The sequence below is a fragment of the Mrakia frigida genome (assembly GCF_051309035.1).
Source record: "Mrakia frigida strain ATCC 22029 unplaced genomic scaffold BDY24scaffold_5, whole genome shotgun sequence".
Taxonomy (NCBI): domain Eukaryota; kingdom Fungi; phylum Basidiomycota; class Tremellomycetes; order Cystofilobasidiales; family Mrakiaceae; genus Mrakia; species Mrakia frigida.
Genome location: NW_027481276.1, coordinates 1,084,241 through 1,108,313, shown reverse-complemented (window position 1 = coordinate 1,108,313; position 24,073 = coordinate 1,084,241). Strand labels below are relative to the sequence as shown.

Sequence of the window (24,073 nt, the reverse complement as noted above, 5' to 3'; positions counted from 1 at the left end):
CTTTCATCCCGATCTTGCTTTCGCTTTTCAGACACTTGTCGTGTTGTCGTGTTCTTGGGTAGGAGTTGGTTGAAGAAGTGGATCTGAGGCATGGATAGGGGTCGAGAGACGGTTGAACGGAGGAGTGCAGGGCAAGACGAAGTCGAGCAGAAGCAAATGGGTCTGGTCGGAATCTGTACCTTAGCCGTATTGAACCTCATCAAATTTTACCATCGGAAGAGGTCCAGAAGCAAGCTAGGCTAACCCGTGCACCGAGCCCCGAGGAAGCCCATGTGGTGTTTTGGGTGTTCTTGAGAGCCTGCTGAGCCTCGATGAATGGTTGTTTTGCCTGAGCAAGAGTGCTTCCGAGAGCCCGCATTGGAAAGTTGTAGGTCGATCCGAGAGCGAGGACCGAGATCTAGAAGATGGAAACAAGTATTAGACGTCAGCGGAAGGATACTGAGAGCAGAAGAGACAGGATTGAACGTACATCGAACGCGATCTCCCTCCTCTTTCCATCCTCCTCGACCGTCACGAATCCGTTACCGAGTTCCACGACTCTGGTCTTGGAGAGCATGACATGACGAGATCCCTTAGGGAAGAAGCCTTGAAGAGACTTGAAAGACTTTTCCTCCCATCCTAGGGAAAGAAGAAGCGAAAGGGGGAGGAGGAGGGAGAGTCAGTCGAGGCTCAGCGACCAAGGACGATGTAGAGCCCGGTGAGCGAGGGAAAGCATCTTACCTGGTACGACGGCAGCTCGAAGAGCAGATATGGGCCAAAACTGAGCGAAGGGGCGAACAGGAGGAAGCAGCTCAGTTCTAAGGTCGGAGAGAGGAGAGTCGTGCAGGCTGAGCCTTTCCGAACTCACAGCGAACTCGTTGGCGTCAATCAGGACGATTCGATGGGTAGAAGGGAGCTTGTTCTCGAGAGCTCGCGCCAGACCAGCTCCGGCAGCAGACTAGATGGGAAAAGAAGGGAGGAAGGGAGGTGTGAGCTCGACGCGACGATTTGGGAGAGAGACCGGGGAAGCGAGACGCGACGAAAAGACTCACAGCTCCCACAATCACGATGTTCTTGAGATCTTTGGACATAGCTTGATGGGTAGAAGGGAAGGAGAGGAAAGAGGTAGATGCGGTTTAGGATGAAGGAAGAAGGAAAAGCTGCTGAAGCAGGAGGCGTGTTGCTCGCGATGGCTTTGTCAAGAGGGAGGGGAGAGATGTGTCAGAACGCTTGACAGTTTAGAGGAGGAAAATCAGCAGGTTTCTCAGCCACCGAAGAGGATTTGGTTCCGATGCTGACTTTTCAGACTGGAGATCAAGCGGGAGGAGGATCGAAGGTCAGCGAGTCGAGCCGGAATCAAAATCAGTTTCTCGTTCGAGCCCTCGTTGTCCGAAAAGCTTCTTGAGGTCGCCCACCATCGGTGAGATGAGGTTCTCCTGTATAGAAGATGAGTTCGCAGGGTGGTCGTCGAGGGCGAGGAAGCTCCTCGTCGTCATTCGGCGAACGTGCTGAAGTCGAAAGGTGGGCCTCGATTCCTCTCTTCCCTCAATCGCCCATGTCCTCTGTGCCTAGTAAGTGCAACAACCTATGTTCTCTGCTATTGTATATGAGTGGTCCACGAACTGACCATGTTCTCATTGCTTTCATCAGTCCAGGAAATCGTCTTTACAGTCTTCAACGTTCGTTCATCACCCCCTTCCTCCTCCCTGTCTGCTTTCTCCCTCTCTCCTTCGAAGCCTGCACACGACAAGGCCTTCTCACTCTTCGGAGGCAGGTCACTTCGTCTCTACTTCTCGCTCCACACCCGATCTTCGATGCCCTTGTTTCCTCGAGATCTGAGGGAGGCGGTGGAAGAGAAGGAGACGGAGGGAATTGAGAAGTGACGAGGTCGTCGATGCGAGCTCTCCTTCTTCCTCCTTCAAGTCAAACTGACCTGGAATTTGTTCTCTCTGCTCATCCATTCGTCCTCTCCAGTCCATCGTTGAAGTCTTTGTGCTGTGAGTGCATTATTCCTCGTTTCGAGAGAGGCAGTGGCAGCTGAAAGTCGACGGGACGAAGCTGATCACCATCCTTTTTCCCTTCCTTCCCTCTTCCTCCAGATGTCTCGCTGGTCTTCTCCTCGCTAGGGTCGGAGTCACCGATAAGATCACTCAACGAGTACGTACATGCTTCCCTCTGTTGCCTCCATCTCTGCTTTTTTTTTCTAGAGCTCGGAGGGAGTTCAGCCCCTTGGCAATCTTGAGCTGACCTCCTCCTCCTTTCTTCCTCGCAGAAAATCAACAGACTCAACATCTCCCTCTTCACGCCCTGCCTGCTGTTCTCAAAGGTTGCCTTCACCTTAACCCCAGCAAAACTGAAAGGTCAGTTCCAGAGCCCTTTTTTCCCTTCCTCTCGACCTCCTCGTCGACCTCCCTCGCCCGAGGCTCGAAGACTCACACTCTTTCTCTTTCTTGCTTCTCTCAGAGCTCTGGATCATCCCCGTTGGATTCGTGATCGTCACCGGAACCAGTATGCTCGTCGCTTTTGGAATGGGGAAAATGTTCAGGCTGAAAAAGACTCAAACGTGAGCTCGCTTCGTTCCCTTCCCTCGCCTTCGCTTCAGCGAGCTGAACCGAGCTGATTTTTCATTCGACGGCTGCTCTTTTCCTTTTGTCAGTTCCTTCGCCATGGCCGCTAGTGGATTTATGAACTCGAACAGTTTACCCATCGCTCTCGTTCAGAGTCTCGTCGTCGAAGTGCCTGGCTTGAAGTGGGGAAAGGACGGTGAGCTTCCTCTTGTTCCTCTTCTCCTCCGCTTCTTCACTTTCACTGACCCTGCTTCTCCTGTTAATGCTCCCTCACAGACACTCGAGAGGCCATGCTTGGTCGAGCCCTAACCTACCTCATCCTCTACTCGACTCTCGGCATGATGGTTCGTCGTCTTCTTTGTCTGGCGGTTCGATCTCACTCACAAGCTCACGCTCACCGTCCTGTTCCTCCTCTCTCCTTCGTCACACAGCTTCGATGGTCCTACGGAGTCCATCTCTTGACTCAAGCTGACGACGACATGAAGCCTCTTGATGATCCTGAATCTGGAGAAGCCACCGCTACCACCTCGGAAACGACAGCAGTCGACGCGGATCCTTCGACGCCGTTGCTCGAACCCCACCAACGAGCTCAAGGAAACAACACCAGGGATCGAGATTCGAGCATTTCTTCGACTGGATCAGGTTTCCGTGAGTGCTTCATCCTAAAGAGAGCTTCGCCTGGTCGAGCTCGTTTCTGACGCGTCCGTGTTTCTTGGTTGCTTCCCTCACTGCAGGAGGAGGAATGACCACCGACGAGGAAGATCCTTGGGCCAACGTCCCTCACGCCGCAGACGTGGCATCCCAACCTACCAATCCTCTTCTCGGAATCGGTCAGCCAGCTCCTGGAGGTCGAGTTCCTCCCAAGAGGAAAGCTTCAGCCTTCGCCTCCTTCCCCAACTCGCCTACCGTCTCCCAGAGCGGTCTCTCGACGAACGAGGAGGACGACGACGAGGAAGAGCCCGAGGAGGATGCGGAGTGGGGAAGCTCGGCCGGAGCGTTGGGACGAGGGCAGAGGACGGAGAGCACGTCGAGTCGATGGGCGAGTGCTGTGAGGAGGAGGTGGACGAAGGTGAAGAAGTTTGCTAAGGGTGTGAATGAGTTGTGAGTACCGTTCTTTCTCGCCTGTGTGCTTCAATGGTGGATAAGGGTCGAAGATGAATCGAGCGTGACGAAGTCGGACGAGCTGACCTCCGTTCCTTCTTATCTCCCTCCTTTGCAGCATGACCGTCCCAATGTGGTCTGCGTTCCTCTCGATCTTCATCGCCATGGTACCTCCTCTTCAAGCCAAGCTCTCCACCGTTCGCCCTATCCGAGAAGCCATCAAGAGCGCCGGAGCCTGTGTGAGTCGACTCCGTCTCACCTTTCGACGTGTTCCTCACTGACGATCCTCCCGTCACTTCCTCTTTCCAGAGTATCCCTCTCACCCTTGTCGTGCTCGGAGCCTACTTCTACACCCCTGTCCCAGCTCTCATCGACCCTCCTCGATCCATCACCCATCCTCCCGAGGACAAGCGCTGGTTCAAGGTCTTCCGTCGAAACCCAGCTCGAAAGGAGATGAGGGCACTCGCTCGAAAGCAGCAGCCAGATATTGCGAGACCTGGAGAGAAGAGGACTGTTTTCGTTGCTGTTACTGCAAGGTGAGTCTCACTCTTGTCTTCTTCTCGCTGCCGAGAGACTAGACTAACGCTTTTTCTCGCACAGGATGATCGTCACTCCCATCCTTCTCCTTCCTTTCATCGCCCTCTGTGCTCGATACGACCTCTTCGAGGCTGCTGAGGATCCTACGTTCATCTTGACTGCCGTTTTGATCATCTCGTCGCCTCCTGCTATCGTTCGTCCTTCCCTTCCTTCTTCCTCTTTCGTCTCGAACTGACCGTCTTCTCTCCTTTCCGTTTCCATCCATCAGACCCTCGCTCAAATCACTCAAGCAGCCTCGGGTGACGCTTTCGAGAGGCTCATCAGCAAAACAATCTGGGTCTCGTACGCCGTCATGGTTCCTCCTCGTTCGTCGCCTTCTCACTCCTCCTCGTCCTTGCTCGTCGCGCTCGACTAACCTCACTCTCTCCGTCTTCTTCTTCAGTCACCCTCCTCTACGTCGTCCTCGGACTCATCCTCTCCCGTCTCTAACATCTCACACGCACCCCCTCAGTAGCTCAGTTCTCCTTCGCATCTTCCTTTCGTCCCCTCGTTCTGCTTTCGTTCTGGTCGCGTCTCGTCTCTCTTCTCTTCGTTTTAGAAGGAAGATTCACTGTTTTTGTTCACGATTTCTCGTTCGCTTTGCTTTGCTTCGTTCCTTTTTTGTAGGGCTTTGCCTATCTCCCCTTTCTCGTTCTACTCAGACATACATGCTCGTCTTTCTCCTCCCTTCCCGCTCCCGCTCGTTTGTACCACCGAACCGAGTTCTTCAACCTTCTTCCCCCCCCTTCTGCACCCTGCAGCAGCCTCGACCCCTTGCAGAGAGCCAGCGAGAACGATGTCATGCGATCGTAGCATACATGTAGTGGAGGTAAAGAGAAACGAAGAGGAGGACGGATCCGTATCCGATTCGAGCTCAACGACCTTTGCCTTCCAGCAGATCTTCAACCTCTTTCCCTTTCAAGAAGAATCCCCAAGAAGACGAAACGGAGACCTTCTCTGCACCCCCGCGAGTGCCGAAGAGGATTCAATCAGAGCAAGCAAATGAGAGCAGTAAGTTTGACACTTGCTTTGGACGACGTGTCTCGCGTCCTCTTTCGTCGTTCGAAGCAGATCTTTCCCTCTTTCCCTTCGTCTGGAGGCATGTTCGACGACCGAGGCAATCCGAAGGGCAGATAGGAACAGCAGGAATAGACTTACACAAACATGACTGCAAAACTTCACTTCCTCACTCGAGAAACCAGGCCCAAATGGTCGTGGAGACTCAAGGTTTGGCGCGTGAGACCACTTCCCCCCGTTCTTTCCTTCGTCTGCACACGACGACGATACCAAATCTCCGGCTGCAAAAGGCCAAACCCTTTCTCGGCCTTCTTAACAAACCCTGCCAGACTCCAAGGTCAACGAACTCCTTCCCTCCCAACCTCCACCTAAAAACCAACCTCGCCCAAAGGATCCCTTTCGAAGCCATGCGTCTCTTCCTCCTTCTCTCCTTCCTCCTCTTCACCATCCTCTCCCTCTCCCAAGCAACCCCAGCCTCAGCAGCTGCCGTTCGAAACCCTCGAGCTCCCAAAACCTCTCAACCCAACGGTGAAGCCGTGCGAGCTCTCAAGCAGGCCAGGACGAGCACGAAACTGCTGGAGATCAAGCGACGGGAAGGTCAGCCTGAACGACGACAGTGAGTCCCAGTTTCGCATCTATACGCAGAACATGAGCAGCTTGTTGACTAGGTCTCGCCTTCGTGTCTACAGAGCCTCACCAGCAGCCGCTCCAGCGAGGAGGAGGTATGACTGAGCTCGTCGGGTTTTAGGGTTTGCGTATTTCGTTTTGGAGCTTTTCAGCTTTGCTTGTAGTTGTAGGGAGAACGGGTTCGAATACATAGATGCGTCTAGACGTGAGAGTTGTAGGATTGAGCTAATTGGTGGTTTACGTCGCTCCTGAGGAAGGTGGCAGAAGGAACGGGGAGGAGGAGAGCGGGTCGAGGGGGAAGGTTTCCGTTTCACGGTTCTCTCTTTCGCCTTCCTTCTTGCGTTCGATGGGAGAGGATAGGTGAAAGCGGCTTGTGCGAGAGAGAAGATACTGCTGCAAGACGAAGAGAGACGGAGGTGCAGGAAGGATCCGATCGGCTAGCAAACAAACAAAGTGGTCGACGACGACGCGTCGCTCCCGTTCATTTCGACCCGTTCTCCCTTACTTCATTGTGGGTAGCTGGAGGAAGACTCCCAGACTGAGCTTCGTGAGATATTACTCGAACAAGATGAAAACGCCGTAGAAGTCGTAAAGCATAAACAGAAACGAACGTAGAGTCGTACACAACGACACCAGCTTTCCCGACTTTCCCTGAAGGGTCGTTAGCGAACGATGAAATGGTGTGAGGGAACGTACCTATCCCGAAGATGACTAAGCCTAATCTGTCTCGTCAGAAAGGAAACAGCAGCGACAAGCATGAGGGTCAGCCCTCGTTCGCGTCTCTTTCCCTCTTCCCTCTCTCCCTAGCTCTCTTCTTTTTCCCTTCCCATCTACCCCACCGCAACCCCACCTCTACACCCACTCACCCAATTACCAAACCCCCCACCGAGCTCGCAACCCTCCTGTTCCTCTCGCTCCTCTTCAAAACCCTCAGCATCGTTTCGACCGCGTCCATTCGACTCGCTTCACTCCAGATCGATCCGCAGGAGGGAACAAGATCTAGACTCAGCGCAAAGAGGGAAGCGAGGGATAACAGTTTGGGTGATGGCTTTAGACAAAACCAAAGAAAGAAGGGGTCGAGAAAAAGGGAGGAAGAGGGGAGGAAACTCGAGTTCGAGTTCGACGACGACGGCCAGGCTGTCGACTACACTTGGAGCCGATTAAATCGGCGAATCGGCGCTGCCGATTATTTTGCCGATTAATCGGGCTTTAATCGGCGTTTCGACTCGGCAAAACCTGCGAAAATCGGCGAGCCGATTAGTTGCGGAGTGCCGATTGGGACGTCGCGACGCGCCGAACAATCGGCGAATCGGCGCTCCTCTCCTCTGCCATTCGAGTCATCCTCTACAACTTTTCCGGGCTGGATGTATGTAATTTACGAGCCCCTCTTCGTGCTGGAATCTCTCCTGAGAAAAGACTGAAAGAAAACTCCAAAACGTGTTCAAATCCCCGAAGAAGCACTCTTTTGAGACGCGTCGAGCCTCCTCGTTCGCCTCTGACTCTCTCAGTTTTCAGGGCTGGAAGTAGAGCCAAGGCCCCAGATTGTATGTAGCTAGGCATGAGTCATGAAATCGTGAAAGAAGAAAGGGTTAACATCTACAAATCAAATAGTAAACGAGACGCGACGACAGGGAGTCGAAGTCAATCCCATGCAAGAGCTTGAAGCTGTCACCCCCTCAAAGCGTTTACCAGAACTCGTCGCAAGCCCTGTAGACCCAGGAATCCTGCGAGAGGTGGATGAAAAGGGAAAGAGGACAAACAGAGGTCAGCTCAGGTTCTTTCTGTCGTTCGACAGGCATTCACTCAAGTAACGACTCACCCTCACGTAGGTTTGGACCTCCCAACCACACCTCTCATCTCCTCCGAACTCCCAGATCTGATGAGACAGAGTGGCAATGACCCGCTCTCGGAAGATCTTTCGATCAACATCGACGGCGAGTGCGACCTACCTCCCCGTCGAGCAGCTCGCGAGCGAGTTTGACGTCAGCCTTGTTGAACTGAGAGAAAGAGTGGAACAAGTAGGGAAGACAGTAATGTCAGGAAAGGTTTCGTGGAAGTTCAAGCTGAGGCCTGAGCGGCTGAAGAGGTAGAGCAGAGAAAAACAGAAAGAGAAGAGGGAGGGAGAGCTCGAGGGGAGGAAGCAAAGATTGGTTGAGAAATGAACTCACAGGAGCAGCGAGGCGACCGATACTATGAGCCGAGTCGATCATATCAATTTCTTCCTCTTGAGTGGTTGGGTGAGTAGCGATGAGCTGAAGAATCTCTGCCCAACCGTCGGACTTGATATCCTCGTCGTCGGATCCTTCCTTGGTTTTCAATTTCTAGTGTTTTGCTCGACCCGTCGGAGCTATTCACTCTTCTTTCCTTCTCTCTTCAAGCTATACTTCCTTCTCTTTCTATTGGCATGCATTCTTGTTCCGCCCTTCTTTGTTCGCAGAGCTTGAAAAGCGTCGCGTCTTACCGTCTCAGCGCGTCGTCGTCGCCGACTTTCGCCCACTAGTCGGCAGAATCGCCGATTAATCCGCAAATCGGCACTATTCGGGAGCCGATTAATCAGCAGATTGCCGATTCTACCTCAGACTGCTGGTAATCGGCTCGCCGATTTAAAAAGGCTCGCCGATTTAATCGGCTCCAAGTGTACTGTCGACCTCTCGAGGCTGAGCGACGCTACAGATCTTGGGACGGAGGTGAGAAGCACCTTCCTCAAAGAGCTCTCTTGTGAAGGGGTGAAGATGGTGGTTTCCAGAGAGAAAAGCGACTGAAACCGACGACGGGAGGAGGATAGCGCAAGAGGAGGAAATGGAGGAGATCATCTCGAGTGATTTTCTCGCTGAGAGAGGAAGAAAACACTTTTTTTTTTTTTCAGAGGGCCAGAGTCGGATGGGTTTTATTCACGTCGAGAGATCCAGAAGAGAGAAACAATGGTACCAAAGAAGCAGCCCAAAGAGGGGAAACGGGCGAGGAGGGAGGAGGGAGGAGGAGAGTCGAGCTCACACGATAACACTGAGGGCTCTTCGAAGACGTGTTCGAAAAAAGAGACCATGCTCATTTTTCGGAACCGTTGAGCTACTGCAAGAGTTTGCTTGATATGGTTTATAAAGTTTCTATGTTGAATGTTTTGGGAAGAAAACAGAGGAACGACTCCTTCACCCCTAACTTCGAGCTCGTCCCTTTCCTTCCTTCCCTCCCTCCCTTCCCTTCTCTCTTCTCTTCTCCCTCCTCCTCACCTACTCTATCACTACCACTACAACTCTCCCCCACTCTCTACGTGTGCCTTCCATGGCCACCTTGGAACGACTCTCCCAACCTGGTCCTTCGTCTCTGGTAGACGTTGGAGGAGGACTCGCTCCCGAGGCTCCTGCTCCCTTCCCCTCCGATCAGATCGTCGCTCTTCGAACAGAGCTGGAGGATTCTACTACTACAGCAGGAAGAGGAGGATACGCTCGTCAGCGCGAGGTTTCGATATCCTCGTTGGAACCTCCTCCTTCGTTGGACGGCCATCTTCCTCCCGGCTACGACGAAGGAGAGTCGGATCCCTTCCTCGACGACCAGCATGCTCCCATTCCTCCCACCTACCCTCACGAAGAACGACCTTCTTTCGAAGATCACGACGACTACGCTCGGGACAAAACTTCCTACTCCTCAACCAACCTTCTCTCCTCTTCAACCAACGACGAGTCGAGCTCGGAGGAAAAGATGCGACTCGACCTCGATTCCGTCACGGCAGCCATCTCTCGCCTGTACACGGTCGCACCTCAACTCGGAGATCAACGAGTCGAACTTAACGACAGGAAGAGGGACGAGATGGATCTCGCTAGGATGGTGGGGAGAGGCAAGATGACGGATCAGGTCGCAGAGTCCAAGGGGAAGCAGAGGGAGGAGACTAAAGAGCAGGAGCTGGGTCAGATCTGGGAGAGGATAGAGCAGGCTCATGGCAGGAGATTGAACGGACAGGAAGCAGAGATGAGACCTAGTGGGAGTGCTAGTGCGAAGAAGGAGAGGGATCAGAAGGTGAGTGCAAAATAAGAAGGTCCGAGCTCAACGAGGGACGGAAGGGACGACGAGGACCTGACTGTTTCTTTGGCTCTTTTTGTTTGCTTTTCGTCCTCGCAGAAACAAGCCTTCATTGAAGGAGTCGCAGATCGAACTTCTGCTGGTCGAATGCACGCTCAGGACTCGTCGCCTCCCTCCTTCGTCAACGGGGTCGCCTCTTCCTCCTCCTCCTCCAACACGACGACGACCAAAGAGCAACAAGACCTCATCACCGTTGGACAGTTCATTCGAGAACGTGAGTCTTCCTCTCTTCCATCTCTTCCAAGTCTCCTCCCAAAGCTGACTCCCCTTCTCGTCAATCTCTGCCAGTCGGAACCAACGCTGCCGTCCCTTCTCCTTCTTCGACCGCCAACTGTCGAACCTCCATCTCCTCCCAAACACCCACGCCTCCTCTCGTTTCCTCCTCTTCCACTCCTCCTCCTCCTACCTCGTCAAGCAGAAGGTCGTCTTTCGTCCCAGCCTTCGTCGAAGCAGCTCTCCAACGAAGGAACAGCATCAAGAACAACCCTTCTCAGGATTCTTCTTCCCTCCCAGACGGTACGGTCGCTGCCTAATCTCCTCCTCTCCCACCCACCCACCATCCCTCGCTCGCTTTCGTTTGCTTTCTTCGCTTCTCTGGTCTCTCTGCATTGCGTGTCTTTCCCCTTTTCTCGTTTCATTTTGCATCGCGCTACCGCAACCTCGTCCGCTGTTCGTTTCTCCTCGCCTCGTCCTCGTTGCTTTTGTTTCGTACTTTCTCGCACCCCATGCATCCCCTTTCTCTATACCCTTCCCTCACACCTTTTGCTTTGCTTGTTTGACGATTCCCGCTCTCACTTCCCACCCCCTCTTCGTTTCTGGCACTCGAAGCTTCCCATTCCCTTTTTCTTTCTTTTCACGAGCTTCGACGATGCTTCTTTTCACCCCCCTCACCTACCCTTCAATGGGGATTGGAACGTAACTTCAGTCTTACTGACCGCTCCATTCCCTTGACTCTGTTCGTTTTCGTTCTCTTTCCTTACAGTCGGATCCTCGTCGTCGTCGTCGCGTCAGGTTGGATATCGCTACCTTGCCGAGTTGCAGGAGAGCATTCGAGTCGTTCAAGTCCATCTGGAACTGGAGGAGATTGCCGTTGGAACGGAGTTGGACGTGGAGGTGGTCGAGGGAGAGGGGAGGGAGGCTCGGATCCGCCGCTCGTCGAAGAAGGAGGACGGCTGGGAGATCCAGATTCTTCTTCCCGGATCGGCGAATCCTCACTCGTTCAAGGTCTTCACCACCGCCGTCCAACCCTCACCCATCTCCTCTTCCTCCTCAACCATCTCCTTCCGCCTCTCCGGCCAACCCTCCTCCTGTTCATCGGAACCAACCTCCCCACCCCTCTCCGCCCCCTTCCTCGCCTCCCTCGCTCCCACCTCTCTAGCCTGCTCGACCTGCTCCAACCCCGTCGTCACACCCAACTCTCAAACAACAGCTTACAAGGATCTACCGTCGGAACACTGGGAGGAACTCGTGGGGAGTTGGCTCTGCCACGACGAGATGAAGCTCGCTTTGGGAGTCGAGGAAGAAGGAAAGGGACAGGGAGGAGGAGGAGGAGGTGGGTTCTGGCCTAGGGAAAGGGAGGTGCTGGTCGGTGGGAATTACGTGCTGGTAGGGGAGAGGTTGGTGAGGGGTGAAGAGGAGGGGGTTTGGAGAGTGAGGAGGGGAGGAGAGGTGAGTCGCGTCTCTCGGTTTTCTCTCTCAACGCGTCGTTTCGTTCTCTTTCTTCTCTCTCTCCCTCCCATCCCAGCCATCAAAGGATCCTAAAAAAGGCCGCCCTCCTTCCTCCATCAACGGATGTTCCCCTTCCTCCTTGACCTCCCACCTCCTCATCTCGTTTCGCTTCTCGAGGAAACCCAAAAACACACCTTCGTTCCTCCCAGCTACTTCCCTCGCTTTGGTCTCCTGCTCGCAGACGGAACCCCTTGCTGGGTTTGTCTACTTGCTGGGAGATCTGGCAGGGAGGGCTTGGTTCGAGGCGTGTGGGTTGCTCGAGAAGGGGGACGAGGGAAGGAGGGGTTCGGGTGCGTGCGGGAGTTGGGGATCGAGAGGGAGTGTAAAAAACTCGCTCTCGTGCGGTCGATACCATGGTCCGAAATCAAGGGATTCTCTGGAATCCCTTCGCTCCCTTCTCTAACAAACGCTGCAGTCTTTTAGGATCGTAGACTGGAGGGCTACACGAGAAGGGACATTTTCGCTTTCACCTTCTTTTCTTCGTTTCGTTTTTCCTTTCCTGTCCTCGCACTTCTCTTTCTTTTTGTTGGCCTCGTCCTTGTCGTCGCTGAACCCTTCACTGACTTCTTCTCTTTTTTGCTCGCGCGGTGCTGGTGGGTTGGATATCAGTCGGAAACCTGGCAACCCATCGACTGCTCGACGTGCTCGTCCCCGCTCGGTCGAAGGTTCAACCATCCTTCGGTTCCTCCGACTTCGACGTTCAAGTTCCAGAAGTATGCGATTACGCCTGTTGGAGGCTCTACTTCTTTGACTTCGTGAGTTCACGTCCTTGCTTCGTCGAAGGAAGTGAAGAGTCGTCGCGTCCTCGAGCTCATCCTCCTCCCCTCTCTTTTCATCTTCTTCGCAGATCACCACCATCGCCAGCAACCTTCCCTCTCTCCATCTTCATCGCCTCGGACTTGCTCGAACTCGCTGATGTTCATAGGTGCTACCATTTCGTGGTGTATTCGGAGGAGGAACCTCTCGTTCCGTTGATCCTCGTTCGTCCTTTCTCGTTCTCTTTTTCCCTTTCGCATCGACTGACCTCCGTCTCTTTCGCTTCTCGGATCTAGATCTGGCTCCTCAACCCAAGTCTTCAAATCACTCTCGGCTCAAGCTCAACAGCGACGACGAGAGGGCCTTTCCGAGCAGCCAAACTCATGTTTCAAACGAGTCCTTCCCTTCCTGCGACGTTCGTCCTCTTCCTTACCACTCCCCCTTCTTCTTCTTCTTGCTGACCGATCGACCTTCGTCTTTTCCTCGACAGCCTCCCACCAGCCTTCGACGCAGCCGAACCCTTGCACTACCCTTCCTCAATCTGCACCAAACTCGCCGACGAACTCGAGAGAAGCCAGGCGTCTTACCCTGGATCGAGTGCGGGTGGGATGATGGGGTTGAAGGGAGGGTGGTTGGAGAGGTGGTAGACAGCGAAAATTTCGATGGGAGTTTCGTTTGGTTGTGAAGAGGAGGAAAGAGAGGAAAGAGACGGAAGAGAGTGGACAGGGAGAAGACGACGTTCGGGGAATCGTGAGTCAGCCCTCTTTCCCGTCTTCTGAACGAGAATTCCCCAGAAGAAGATCCTATTGTGAGGGACGCATGAAAACTGTTGCTTTGAGCTCTCTACAGTTCCTCCTCGTCGAAACAACTCCCTCTCTTCCTCGGATCTCGCAGTTTAGAAATCGCATCGCCCCCCTCCCTTCTCCTCCCTCCCAAGCCTCACGCCCTCCACCTTCTCTTGTCAAGACGGCCTTCCTCTACGACGAACCAACCGGCCGGCCAGCCAAGTCCCTAATACGTCGTTTCGCAGCCCGAGAAGGAGGCTGAAGCCGCGAAGGGCGTCGCCTTCGTTTTCTTTCCCTCTTCATCAGCTACATTTCGACCCTCCACTTCAGCCTTCCCTTCCAACCACGATGATCTCTTCGACTCCTTCGAAACCCTTCAACCCTCGAATCTACGCCCTCTTGCCTCTCCTTGCTGCTCTCGTATGGCTGAGTGGACTGATTGCGCTGTTGGGTCTGTGGGCGAGGAACGGGTGAGTCGAAACGACAGGACGACGTTTGTTTTTGGAGTCAGCTCGAAGTCGACGCTGACTTTCCATCTGAGTTGCGTTGGTGGTGGATGAAATCAGGACACCGAGATACGAGCCTGACCAAGCGAACATCGCGTTCATCTCGGATGTGGGAGCGTGAGTGTTTCCCGATTCTCGAGACAGAGGAGGGACGACGCGTCGTCGTCGTCGAATCAAGCTGACCTTCGTCGCTTTGGCAAACAGATTCCATCAAGAGCTCTTCATCGGAATCTGCAGTGCGACAGCTGCTTTCTACTTGTTCTCGCTTCTGGCGGAGAGGTGGTTGAGGCATTCGAATCGACTTCCAGGGCATGGGGAGACGAGGGGTCGGAGGGAGGTTGTTTTTGGTGAGTCGAGCGAGTTCGGATCCCCGAGACACTTCGATATGGCTTGGAGGTTTGAGAGAGGTGTTCATGAGGGGAGTATTGGGTGAAGAGAGAGGTGGCACGAATGGCTGATCGGGTTGTTTGTTTTTCGTCGCGACGCGCGTGTCCAGGTCTTCTCGCCATCCTTTTCTGCATCTTCGGAGGAGTTGCATTGATTCTGCTTGCCCGATTCGACGCTGTAGACTATGGGAACGTTCATTGGCGAGCTCGTCTCTTCGTTCCCTCGTCGTGTCTGTTCTCGATCTGACCTACGACTCTCTTCTTCGTTTCTTTTCGTCAGGGTCAGCACCGTTATCTTTATCATCAGCGTCGCCATTTCAGCAGTTTTCCAGTCTCTAGAAGTTCAAGCTCTCAAGAAGGTGAGTTCTCTCCATCACCTCTTCCTTTTTTCCCGACCGCAACCTGACGTCGTCTCTTTTTCGTCAGGACTTCCCCAACCGAGCTCATCTCGTTCGGAACTCGATCCTCAAACTAATCGTACTAGTACTCGCCCTCGCAGTCGCTATCTCGTTCGGAGTTCTATTCATCGTTTGCGATGGAGGTGAGTCTACGACGCGTCGTCTCTCTTCTTCTCGCACTGACACCCTTCTTTTCCCTCCATTCTCATCGCCACAGACGTCAACTACGGAGAATCGCCCTCGGAAGTAACAAGATGCAACAGGATCACCTCAGCTGCTGCTGTTTGCGAATGTGAGTTCTTTCGCTCCCTGCCTCTTTCTTTCGACGCGTCGCAAAGCTGACTTCTCCTCTCTCTTCTCTTGGGACGCGTTCGTAATCAGGGGTCGTGGCCTTCATCTTCGCTGCCTACCTCTTCACTCTCGTCCTCGACCTCTGGCCAAGCGGAAAGAGCAGCCCTCGCTACCTTCGTCGAGTCGAGCAGTGGGAGTCGAGTTTGAAGAAGCAGGAGGGAGGAGAGCAGGTGGAGAAGAAGGCGAGACAGCCTGCTGGAGGGGAGGAGGTGGTCTGAGGAGCTGGTTTTGTAGCCTTATCTAGCAGCTGTGGTTGAACGAAGGGAGGAGGGAGAGGAGGCACGCGCGGGTCAGGTCGAGTCGTTCGTTTCGCCAGCACTGTATCGTCTAGCTTTTGTTTTTCGCATCTCTTCAGATCCCATATGTATCCTCTATCTCTTTCGACCTTTCCTCTCTCTGCGAACGGGACGAGCCAGAGCGACGTACGAGCAGCTCCCTCTCGCCGATGCAGCTCTCCCTCGTTGGACGGCTGGTCTGGGCTGGAAGAGAAGAAGGAAGCTAGAGTCCTTTCAAGAGGGCTCAGAGGATGAACTAGCACCAAGATTTAGGAACGAGGGGCTGCCGATAAAGCTATCAATCGCTGATCATGAAGGCGTCCTTGAAAAAGAAGGGCCGAAATGCGAAACAGCGAAGGTTTCGACTCCGCCTGTTCGAAAGCCGACGCGTCCTGTTGACGGTTGCCTCGTGTTTGGTTTTCAGGAACAGAAAAGGAGAAACGAACGAGGGCTGAGGCTAAGCGACCCCTATCTTTGATGAACGGTTTAGAAAGGGCGAGGAAAGAAAGCTGAGGAGGAGAGAAGGGAGCTAAGAAGATCTTATATAGGCTTTGCTGGAATCGCTTGAATCCGGAACGTGTGATCGAAGAGGGAGGTGAGCTCAAAGGGACAGCCGTGGTCTCAGAGCTTGAGGGCGAGACTCTTTCCTTTTGAGCCCTTCCATTTCGCTCTCAGCCTTCATCCTCCGTCTTCCCTTCCTCACCAACCAACCCTCATCCCCCCAGAAATCTTGAAGAGGAAGTTTTCTTCACCCCTTTCGGCTCAACCGTCGTCCCTTTGCTCGATCCGTCGATCCGTCGAAGCTCATTCAACTCGTCGTCCTCCTCCCTTCCCCTTTCTTTCGAGCTCACCGAACCTCGATCCTCCTCTTCGTTCTGCGTGCCTCTCTTCATCTGATCTAGTCTCCGCTCGTAAGTTCATCAATCTCGCGTCTTTGTATACCTCTGGGAGTGGGATCCATCCAAACGAAGCTCATTCGATTCTCCTCCTCCGGCAGCTTTCCCTCCCTTCCTCCTCGCTGCTATGGGTGTCTTTCGTCGACTCTCGCACGCCTTCACTGGGAACAACCTCCCCAACTTTACCTTCCCCGACCCTTCCAATCCTCCCGCACCTTCCAACGGAATCCATCTCAACGGCGAAACCTACGACGAGGAGGATCCGAGAGACCGACCCGCCCACGCTTCTTCCTCCCGAATTCGTCCAGCTTCAAACTCACCTCCAAACCCGTCCTACAACAACTCCCACAACTACTACAACGGACAATACCAAACTCGGACGAGGGAGGAGGCCGACTACGAGGCTTCCTACAACGAAGGAGGAGGTCGTCACTCGTACGAGAGTGATTTCGAGAGGAAGTCCATCGCTCCTTCCTACCTCACTTCAGCTCGAGGAACTCGCTTCGACGACAACGATCGAGGATCTCAAGGGGAGGATGAAGAGTCGGACGAGGAGGACGGGGAGGGTGGAGACAAGTACGCGTTGATGACGGCTCATCTCTACCAGAGAGCTCAGAGCTCAGGCTGGTTCAAGAGCAAGAAGGTCGTCGGGATGGGGGTCGTCAGTATCAGGATGAGGAGGAGGCAGTACAAGTGAGTTCGGAGGATCATAGTCTCCTAGACTACAAGCTCGAAGCTGATCTCTTCGATCCAACGTGGTTTTCCTACAGAACCTTCCCCAAAGTCCGTCCTCGTCAAAAGGACGCGGAAGCCATGACCGAGTCGCTCCTCGTTTGGGAATCAGCCATCTCGACCCTCAACCCTGAGATCGCCATCAAGATCACTTCCAAGGTTGTTCACGCCATCATGGCTCGTCTGTGAGTGCAACTTTTGAACCTTTTCTTATCCTCTTTCTTGCTCGAGAGCTCGTTCCGTCGTCGCTGACTCTCTTGTCTCGTCTCGTCTTCCTCCCTCCCTCTCTCGCGTCTCCTCACCTTCTTATCTTCCTCACCACCTTCATACAACGTTCATCCGTCATCTCCAGACCTCGAGACGTCACCGACATCGCCATCGACCCCAACACCCGAATCCAAGTCGTCGACGAAATCGCCCACCTCGCCGGAGCTCGAAAGCATCAATTCGCAGCCTTCGTTCGTTCGGAAGCCTGTCTCGTCGTCTGGTCAGACGAAGTCGACACCATCATGGAATCTGCCGAAGCTCTCGAACTCCGAATGATCCAATACGTCTGGATCTCGACGGCTCACGGCAAGGTTCGAGACATGGAGGGAGGTCAGAAGGCCGACAACACGACGGACGGAGGAGAGGGAGGAAGTTTCCTGACGGACGGAGCGACGAACGGAGGGAGGACTGAGAAGGGAGTGGAGGGTGGGTTGGAAGGGGAAGGGCAGGAGGAGGGAGCGGACTACGATCAGGAGAAGACGATGGGGATCGCTGGGTGGACGGAAGCGCAGAGGGAGAAGAGACCGGTGATGCTCTTTGCTCCTCTGATCACTGCGCTGGCTATCTGCCTGAACATGCTCTTCGTGGGGAGTGGTGTTCGTGAGTTTTCTTTCGCTTTTCCTGCTTCTTCCTCCTCTCTCCTCCTCCCGCTCCTTCTGTCGCATGAGCTGATTTCTCTCCTTCTTCACTCGCAACGCTTCCTATCTTCCCAGGCCAACTCGTCAAAGAGTCTCTTCTTGATGGAAACTGGACTCGATTCGCTCTCCTTGCTTCGACGCCGTTCACTTTCTTGCTGGCCATGGTTCGTGCTGCTCGTCCTCCTGCTCCCTCCCTCCCTCTCCCTTTCCCCGTCTCCTTGTCCGCACATCGCAGAATCCCGACTTCTTCATTCGTTGACTCCCGCCTTGCTTCCTCCACTCACAGTTCTTCTGCATCTGTGTAATGGGAAACATCTGGCAAGCCATCGGTCCCATCGCTCACTTTCACCAGAACTCGTCCTACTTCTCCGGAATTGCTCCTCCTCGGTCCCTCAAGAGCAGACTGCCTCACTTCACTGTCCAGATGCCTGTCTACAAGGTTCGTCGAACACTCAGCTCTCCTTCTCTCTTCCCTTCTCGCCCCGTTCTCGACGAAAGCGCGAAATGACTGGTTTCTCCCTCCCTCTTCCAATTCACAGGAGGGTCTCGAAGCCGTTATCGTTCCTACCGTCGAATCCCTCAAAAAAGCTATCACTACGTGAGTCTCTTCCTTCCCTTCTTCGCACCCGACTTCGTCTCCAGTTCGACGCGACGAACGCTCACCTCTTCTTCCCTCTCTTCCTTTCTCTCCCTCAGCTACGAACGTCAAGGAGGGACCGTTTCGATCTTGATCTGTGAAGACGGAATGCAGGTACGTTTCCTTATCCTTTCCTCTTCCTCCTCGAGACGATCCAACTCCGACTCACCTTGCTCTCGTCTTCCTTCGACCGCCAGCTCTGGAGTGAAGCCGACGCCGAAGTTCGAAAAGCCTACTATGATCGAAACGCCATCGGATGGGTCGCTCGACCCAAGCACGGCCACAACGGTTTCTTGAGGAAGGGAAGGTTCAAGAAGGTGAGCTCTCGACTCTCAGACCAAAGCTTCCTCTCGCTCTCCTGTCTCTCGATCTCGAAACTCAACCCTCGTCCTTTTGCTTCCTTTCGCAGGCTTCCAACATGAACTTCGCCTGTGCTCTCTCTCTCCGAGTCGAAGAGATCATGGACGAGATCCGACCTATGCCCACGCCCGACGAAGCCGACCACTGGATCTGGACGGACGACGACGAAGGAGAGATCTACGACGAAGCGCTGCAGAGGGCTTTGGAGGAGAGCGGAGGAGTTGCTTGGGCTGCTGGTAACATCAGGATGTAAGTTTCGAAGAGATTGGAAGGTTAAAGGGGAAACAGAGAGTGGAGGAGATGGAGCGAGGGAGCGGGAGACGGAGACGGAACGAAGAGTTGATTTTATCTTGTTCTTCTTTCGCAGTGGAGAGTACATCCTCATCATCGATTCGGATACTCGTGTGCCTGAGGTGACCATGGCTTCCTTTTCTTTTCTCGAATACGTCAAGATCGCTAACTACGTTTTCTCTTCGCCCGCTCAGGATTGCTTCCTCGACGCTGCTTCGGAACTCGACGCCTCCCCTGAAATCGCTATCATCCAGCACGAATCGGACGTCATGTTGGTCATTGGTCACTACTTCGAAAATGGTGAGTCTTCTCACTTCTCCGACCTCAACAGGGCGAGTGAAAAAAGATCTCGAGCTGACTCGAATCGACGCGTCTCTCTTTTTCGCTTCAGGTATCGCTCACTTCACTCGACGAATCAATAAGGCTATTTCCTTCTGTTGCGCCAACGGAGAGGGTGAGTTTCAGTTTGCTCGTTGTCTCGGCGAGTCGATGCTGACTCTCTGTCTTCTCTCCCGTCTCCCGTCAACTTCAGTCGCTCCCTTCGTCGGACACAACGCCTTCCTTCGGTGGTCTGCCGTTCAGGACGCTTGCTTCGTTGATCCCGACGACAAGGTCACCAAGATCTGGTCCGAGTCTCACGTTTCAGAGGATTTCGATATGTCTCTTCGACTCCAGATGAAGGTTTGTCGAGCTCTCTTCCTCCCGCGCGATCCCCGTCTTCTTGAGCTGACTCAAGTTCACTCTTCGATCGCAGGGATACTCTCTCCGATGGGCGACTTACAGCAAAGGGGGATTCAAAGAGGGTGTATCGTTGACTTGTGATGACGAGCTGAACAGATGGCAGAAGTATGCGTACGGTTGCTCGTGAGTCTCCTTTCCTCTTCGTCTTTCCCTCGTCTTCTCGGTCTCCCGCTCTTCTCAGCTCAGAATCTCCTCTACCCCCTCCCTCTCCCATCCGCAGCGAACTTCTCTTCTACCCCTTCAAGGAATGGTACAAGAAGGGACCCGTCACCTCGCTCTACCACACCTTCGTTTGGTCCAACATCCCGATCCACTCCAAAGTGTCCGTCACCGCTTACATCTCGTCCTACTACGCCATCGCCATCGCCGCTTTCATGTCCACCGCCAACTGGATCATCGTCGGAATCTGGTCGTCCTCGCTCGACAAGTTCTACCTCGAGAGTTGGCAGGTCTTCCTGACTTGTGTTGTCGTGTTCTGTGGATTGAGTAACGTCTGCTCGGCTGTGAGTCTCAGTGACTCTCTCTCGGGTTTCTTCGAATAATACTGATTAGGTGTCGTTCCCTTCGATGCTTCAGATCTTCTTGTACCGATTGAAGGAGGCTGGACTCGGATTCAGCTTGGTCGACAACGTCAGTTCTCCCTTTCCTTTCACCTCCATCGACTGCAAAAGACGTCCCTGACGCTTTTAAACCTTTTACTATGCAGTTCAAATGGCTCCTGTTCTTCTTCTTCTTCTTCTCGGGGATGTCGTGGCATCTCACCACCGCTCTCGTTGCTCATTTGGTCACCTACAACAGTGCGTCGCCTCGCTGTCTCTCTTCCACAACCCGTTCTTCCGCTTCTCCTTGCTGACCAGCTCACCCCTTTCTCCTCACTTCAGTGACCTGGGGATCTACAGTCAAGGAAGTCACAGGTTCGTTTCTCTCTCCCGTTTTTCCGATCTCGTTTATCCTTCGAGCCCTCGCAGCCGGCGAGACGCGTCGAGGCTGACCTCCGTCTGTTCCCTTTCTTCTCCCCAACAGTCTCCAACTTCTTCGCCGAGGTTCCCGCCATTCTCAAGCGGTTCAACATGACCTACATCTACGCCTTCACCAACATCATCGGTATCTCGATCATGGCCTCCAACCTCATCCCCGTCGGGTACCGGATCACGGCTTTCGTTCGTCCCTCGCACAATATCCTTCCCCCTTCTCTTCTCGAAAGCTGACCTCGAGCATCATCCTCACTTTTCAGACTGCCATCTTGCCTACGGCTGTTCAGGCTTCTTGCCATATCTTGTGAGTCCTCAGCCCTCTTCGTTCGCGTCTCTTTCCTTGCCTCTGATCTCGAACGCTGACTGCCTCGTTACTACTCCTCTTCCCTTCCCTCTCAGGTACCCGATCGTGAGTTTCAACATCTGCCTTCTTTATGGTCGCCTTTCGAGGCTTCCAGCTGACCGTCCTCTTTCGGTCTCGTCCTTTGTCTCCTTCTTCTCGTTCCCTTCAGACGCTCAACCCGTGAGTTTACCATCTCTAAATCATCCTTCCTTCAACATCCTCGTCCTACCTCTCTTACTGACTTCATCTTGCTTTGTTCTCTTTCCTCTCCCTCCAGCTGGCTCATGATGTTCAACTTCTAACTCGGCTCGTTTCGACTTTTTCTTCGTCTTTTCTTTCTCCTTGGGCAATCCCCCTAGATCCGTCACATCTCCTTTCTCGTTTCATGGGCTCGCTTTATTTATCTTCCTATCCCTCCCCTATTCATCGCTCTCGGTCCCTTTTGCTTCGCCTTCTGTCTCTACTCGCTTCGCTCTTCTCTCGACGCGTCCCGCTTCGTCTTTCCTCTCTCACTTTCGTAGATCTTTCTTCAGCTCGGCTTATTTGTAGTATCATGGATCGACTCATTTGGTCTTCATCTGAGTAGAGCCGGTGGTGATAGCGGTGGTGATAGGAGGAGGGCGAAACTGATGGCGAGGAAGCGAGGAGCGCGAGGAGGTTGGTCGAGAAGGGTAAGAAGAAGGGAGGTTACGAGTCAAAAGGGCACGCTCACGTCTCGTCCGATCCAGCCTCCTCGGGAGCGTCAGCGTCGGTTGTTCCGGTCTCAGTTGGAGTAGAGCTGGCGGAAGAAAGGAAGGGGAGGAGGAAGCGGCGTCAGTCTTTGTTGCAGTTGACAACGAAAAACAAAGAAGAACTCACGTCTCCTCGTCGGCGACCTCAGTCTCCTCCTCAGGAACCTCCTCGACTTCAGCGGTTCCAGTCTCAGTCGGCGTAGTACTTCGGAAACAAAGGTAGAAGAAAGACAACGGAAGAGGTTCAGCCTCTCGCTCCCTTCGAAACAGAAAAAAAGGAAGAGCTCACGTCTCCTCGTCGGCAACCTCAGTCTCCTCCTCAGGAACCTCCTCGACTTCAGCGGTTCCAGTCTCAGTCGTCGTAGTACTTCGGAAGCAAGAGGAAAAGAAAGACGATGGAAGAAGGTCAGTCTCTTGCTCCCTTCGAAAGAGAAAAGAAGGAGGAACTCACGTTTCTTCGTCGGCGACCTCAGTCTCCTCCTCAGTCCCTTCAGTGACTTCGACCTCGACAGCTTCGGTCTCGACAGGCTGAACGCTGGAAAGTGAAAGGACGAGGAGAGCAGTCAGAGGTTTGCTCGGTCTAAAGACGAAACAAAGGGAAACGAAGAACTCACGTCGCGTCGTCCGTTCCACTCTCCTCCTCCTCCTCCTCCTCGACGACTGCAGTATCGAGATCCGTCTCAGGCTCAGCAGATTCCAGATCGGTCTCAGTTGCCTCGGGAGTCTCCTCGACAGGAGAAACCTCCTCGGTCGTAGCTGGGTCCTCCTGACGAGCGACGACGAAGACGGACGCGTCTCGACCGAAGGGGCTGTTGTAGTTGGCGAGGGCTGAGGGAGAGGTGAGAGAGGAGGAGGAAAGATAAGAGGAAGGGAAGGAGGAGGGTTGACGGTCAGCACGAGAACATGAAGGTGAAGGAGGAAAAGGAGAGGCGAAAAGACGAAGACGTGAGCTGAACGAATTACCATTTCCTCCTCGAGCACTGTGAGGAGCAGCAGTGACGAGGAACGAGCAAAGAGCCACGAGAGCGAGAGTGATGGTGGAGGAGCGCATGTCTGAAAGAGTGGCGAGAATTCGAGGTTTTGAAGGTGGAGAGGGAGGGAGAAGGGGAGGGGAAGAAGATGGTCGTTGGCGGAAAGGAACAGAACGTCGAAAAGTCGCTTTTGGAGGACCACCTTCTCTTTCGTTGCGAGGTCACCTGAATCACTGCTTGAAGGACGTGAAGGAAGAACTCAGTCGAGTTTGCGGGACGGGGACAGACATGAGAGGGACGAACACGAACGCGTGAAGGAGGTGAAGGAAAGGAGACAGGAGTGAACGAAGAGCAAGATCCCTCGCAGTCACATAGCTTTGATCCGAGGAGGTGATTCGGTGATCCGTTTATAGGCCTAGACTCTGGGCTTCCTGGGCAGTGGGCTGAAGACGAAAGTGGGTAGGAAAGAGAAGTAGGGTCGTGCTGGAGGGAAGCTGAGGAGGAAGAGGAGAGGGATCAAGACGTCGGTCAACATATTTTGAACTGACGAAGAGGACTAGTAGAACGAGAGACTTACGGAAGGTGAAAGTAGGTCCTGATAGGCACAGATGGCGAGCGATGGTGAAGGGAAGGGACAGAGAGAGGGGAGGGAAGAAGGAGCGAGCTCGCGTTGTGAAGGATTCGTCGAACAGAGGTCTCGAAAGCTGGGGTTCAACGATAGGAACCAACAAAACCAGCGATATCACTGATACTGAAGCTGGAACGACGAGAAGAAAGGAAGAAAGGTCAGCACAAGCTCGAGAGAAGGTCGGAGGCGGAGGGGGAAGGAAGGTCGAGCTCACGTTCGATCGATCGCATAGTTGACCTCGAGGGAGGATGAAAATGTGGGAACGGGTTTATTTCACCCTCAAGAGTATTCAAGAGAGTTCAGAGACCGTTCTGGGTTGGTGGGGGAGATCAAGGGTCGAGGAAGGCGAGGAGGAGAAGTCGAAGGTCAAAGACGTCCTCTTTTCCTCTCCCATTTACCGCCGGAAAATGAGCTTGATCGTTGATTCCTTCGAGGAGAGTGATCTATAGAGCATCGAAAAGCGATTAGAGATGTCAGATGTGCCACTCCTGTGAGGAGAGAGTCGTAGCGTCGAGCGATAAAAAGGGAGGAAGGGAAAGGAGGAGAGGTCGAGCTCACCTTTCCTTCTTACCCCGACGAGACTGCCTTTGCAACTATCAAAGCAGCTTCAACGAGCATCGGAGATTTCGACAGAGCCAAGTCTGAATGGGAATCCGTGTGGAAAGATGGAGTAGCAGGTGATGCTGGACGTTGAGAGGCGAACGAAGACAAAAGGGAGCGAGCTCATCCTGTTTCGCT

General features: G+C 53.7%; 10 protein-coding genes across 10 annotated transcripts; 7 read left to right on the top strand and 3 right to left on the bottom strand.

Moving 5' to 3' along the window:
* Positions 1–199: 199 nt before the first annotated feature.
* BDY24DRAFT_412755 (uncharacterized protein) lies at positions 200–1,070 on the bottom strand (the record flags this gene model as incomplete). Its single annotated transcript, XM_076643106.1, has 5 exons — positions 200–397; positions 470–618; positions 721–760; positions 848–937; positions 1,032–1,070. The coding sequence occupies 5 exons, from the start codon at positions 1,068–1,070 to the stop codon at positions 200–202; spliced, it is 516 nt and encodes a 171-aa protein (XP_076499748.1).
* A 461-nt stretch (positions 1,071–1,531) lies between these two features.
* Positions 1,532–4,991, top strand: BDY24DRAFT_380206 (membrane transport protein-domain-containing protein; the record flags this gene model as incomplete). The annotated part of the gene is made up of 15 exons (XM_076639137.1): positions 1,532–1,550; positions 1,630–1,658; positions 1,954–1,976; positions 2,079–2,136; positions 2,252–2,339; positions 2,443–2,542; positions 2,636–2,742; positions 2,823–2,890; positions 2,978–3,194; positions 3,281–3,647; positions 3,766–3,886; positions 3,957–4,183; positions 4,248–4,377; positions 4,453–4,549; positions 4,627–4,991. The coding sequence occupies 15 exons, from the start codon at positions 1,535–1,537 to the stop codon at positions 4,671–4,673; spliced, it is 1,695 nt and encodes a 564-aa protein (XP_076499747.1). The 3' UTR covers positions 4,674–4,991.
* A 276-nt stretch (positions 4,992–5,267) lies between these two features.
* BDY24DRAFT_237908 (uncharacterized protein) lies at positions 5,268–6,273 on the top strand. Its single transcript, XM_076636696.1, has 2 exons — positions 5,268–5,856; positions 5,930–6,273. Exons 1-2 carry the CDS (start codon positions 5,432–5,434, stop codon positions 5,970–5,972), a joined length of 468 nt encoding a protein of 155 aa, XP_076499746.1. The 5' UTR covers positions 5,268–5,431; the 3' UTR covers positions 5,973–6,273.
* Positions 6,218–7,137, top strand: BDY24DRAFT_237917 (uncharacterized protein). Its single transcript, XM_076636697.1, has one exon. It carries the CDS (start codon positions 6,575–6,577, stop codon positions 7,067–7,069), a length of 495 nt encoding a protein of 164 aa, XP_076499745.1. The 5' UTR covers positions 6,218–6,574; the 3' UTR covers positions 7,070–7,137.
* A 776-nt stretch (positions 7,138–7,913) lies between these two features.
* Positions 7,914–8,366, top strand: BDY24DRAFT_237905 (uncharacterized protein). The gene has a single exon (XM_076636695.1). The coding sequence runs from the start codon at positions 8,060–8,062 to the stop codon at positions 8,309–8,311; it is 252 nt and encodes an 83-aa protein (XP_076499744.1). The 5' UTR covers positions 7,914–8,059; the 3' UTR covers positions 8,312–8,366.
* Positions 8,367–9,146: 780 nt separating this feature from the next.
* On the top strand, positions 9,147–13,072 carry IPA1 (putative polyadenylation protein; the record flags this gene model as incomplete). The annotated part of the gene is made up of 8 exons (XM_076643105.1): positions 9,147–9,878; positions 9,981–10,155; positions 10,230–10,457; positions 10,924–11,609; positions 12,279–12,424; positions 12,517–12,649; positions 12,722–12,840; positions 12,916–13,072. 8 exons carry the CDS (start codon positions 9,147–9,149, stop codon positions 13,070–13,072), a joined length of 2,376 nt encoding a protein of 791 aa, XP_076499743.1.
* A 60-nt stretch (positions 13,073–13,132) lies between these two features.
* On the top strand, positions 13,133–15,235 carry BDY24DRAFT_237852 (Frag1/DRAM/Sfk1 family protein). The gene is made up of 8 exons (XM_076636694.1): positions 13,133–13,680; positions 13,777–13,833; positions 13,921–14,063; positions 14,213–14,303; positions 14,383–14,461; positions 14,529–14,643; positions 14,718–14,792; positions 14,882–15,235. Exons 1-8 carry the CDS (start codon positions 13,559–13,561, stop codon positions 15,067–15,069), a joined length of 870 nt encoding a protein of 289 aa, XP_076499742.1. The 5' UTR covers positions 13,133–13,558; the 3' UTR covers positions 15,070–15,235.
* A 1,600-nt stretch (positions 15,236–16,835) lies between these two features.
* BDY24DRAFT_336926 (glycosyltransferase family 2 protein) lies at positions 16,836–20,970 on the top strand (the record flags this gene model as incomplete). The annotated part of the gene is made up of 20 exons (XM_076637254.1): positions 16,836–16,939; positions 17,107–17,351; positions 17,481–17,621; positions 17,735–17,823; positions 17,946–18,098; positions 18,199–18,257; positions 18,356–18,410; positions 18,494–18,613; positions 18,706–18,905; positions 19,024–19,069; positions 19,142–19,247; positions 19,339–19,401; positions 19,480–19,628; positions 19,702–19,811; positions 19,909–20,191; positions 20,265–20,318; positions 20,395–20,485; positions 20,570–20,602; positions 20,712–20,848; positions 20,923–20,970. 20 exons carry the CDS (start codon positions 16,836–16,838, stop codon positions 20,968–20,970), a joined length of 2,286 nt encoding a protein of 761 aa, XP_076499741.1.
* Positions 20,971–21,162: 192 nt separating this feature from the next.
* On the bottom strand, positions 21,163–22,819 carry BDY24DRAFT_237731 (uncharacterized protein). The gene is made up of 6 exons (XM_076636693.1): positions 22,351–22,819; positions 22,205–22,271; positions 22,026–22,042; positions 21,864–21,941; positions 21,718–21,783; positions 21,163–21,631 (listed from the first exon to the last, which is right to left on the bottom strand). The coding sequence occupies exons 1-6, from the start codon at positions 22,700–22,702 to the stop codon at positions 21,429–21,431; spliced, it is 783 nt and encodes a 260-aa protein (XP_076499740.1). The 5' UTR covers positions 22,703–22,819; the 3' UTR covers positions 21,163–21,428.
* On the bottom strand, positions 22,820–23,690 carry BDY24DRAFT_237730 (uncharacterized protein). The gene is made up of 4 exons (XM_076636692.1): positions 23,550–23,690; positions 23,285–23,464; positions 23,017–23,201; positions 22,820–22,940 (listed from the first exon to the last, which is right to left on the bottom strand). The coding sequence occupies exons 1-4, from the start codon at positions 23,563–23,565 to the stop codon at positions 22,938–22,940; spliced, it is 384 nt and encodes a 127-aa protein (XP_076499739.1). The 5' UTR covers positions 23,566–23,690; the 3' UTR covers positions 22,820–22,937.
* Between the last annotated feature and the right edge of the window lie 383 nt (positions 23,691–24,073).

Coding starts and splice junctions, on each gene's coding strand:
- BDY24DRAFT_237730 (XM_076636692.1), bottom strand. Junction 23,202..23,284: donor AGGACCTACTTTCACCTTCC/GTAAGTCTCTCG, acceptor CTTCCTCCTCAG/CTTCCCTCCAGCACGACCCT.
- BDY24DRAFT_237917 (XM_076636697.1), top strand. CDS start 6,575: ATGACTAAGCCTAATCTGTCTCGTCAGAAAGGAAACAGCAGCGACAAG.
- BDY24DRAFT_237731 (XM_076636693.1), bottom strand. CDS start 22,702: ATGGTAATTCGTTCAGCTCACGTCTTCGTCTTTTCGCCTCTCCTTTTC. Junction 21,784..21,863: donor GAGGTCGCCGACGAGGAGAC/GTGAGTTCTTCT, acceptor TTCTTCCGCCAG/CTCTACTCCAACTGAGACCG. Junction 21,632..21,717: donor GAGGCTGGATCGGACGAGAC/GTGAGCGTGCCC, acceptor CCTCGCCATCAG/TTTCGCCCTCCTCCTATCAC.
- BDY24DRAFT_237905 (XM_076636695.1), top strand. CDS start 8,060: ATGAGCCGAGTCGATCATATCAATTTCTTCCTCTTGAGTGGTTGGGTG.
- BDY24DRAFT_237908 (XM_076636696.1), top strand. CDS start 5,432: ATGGTCGTGGAGACTCAAGGTTTGGCGCGTGAGACCACTTCCCCCCGT. Junction 5,857..5,929: donor GGTCAGCCTGAACGACGACA/GTGAGTCCCAGT, acceptor TCGTGTCTACAG/AGCCTCACCAGCAGCCGCTC.
- BDY24DRAFT_237852 (XM_076636694.1), top strand. CDS start 13,559: ATGATCTCTTCGACTCCTTCGAAACCCTTCAACCCTCGAATCTACGCC. Junction 13,681..13,776: donor GGTCTGTGGGCGAGGAACGG/GTGAGTCGAAAC, acceptor GGATGAAATCAG/GACACCGAGATACGAGCCTG. Junction 13,834..13,920: donor TTCATCTCGGATGTGGGAGC/GTGAGTGTTTCC, acceptor TTTGGCAAACAG/ATTCCATCAAGAGCTCTTCA.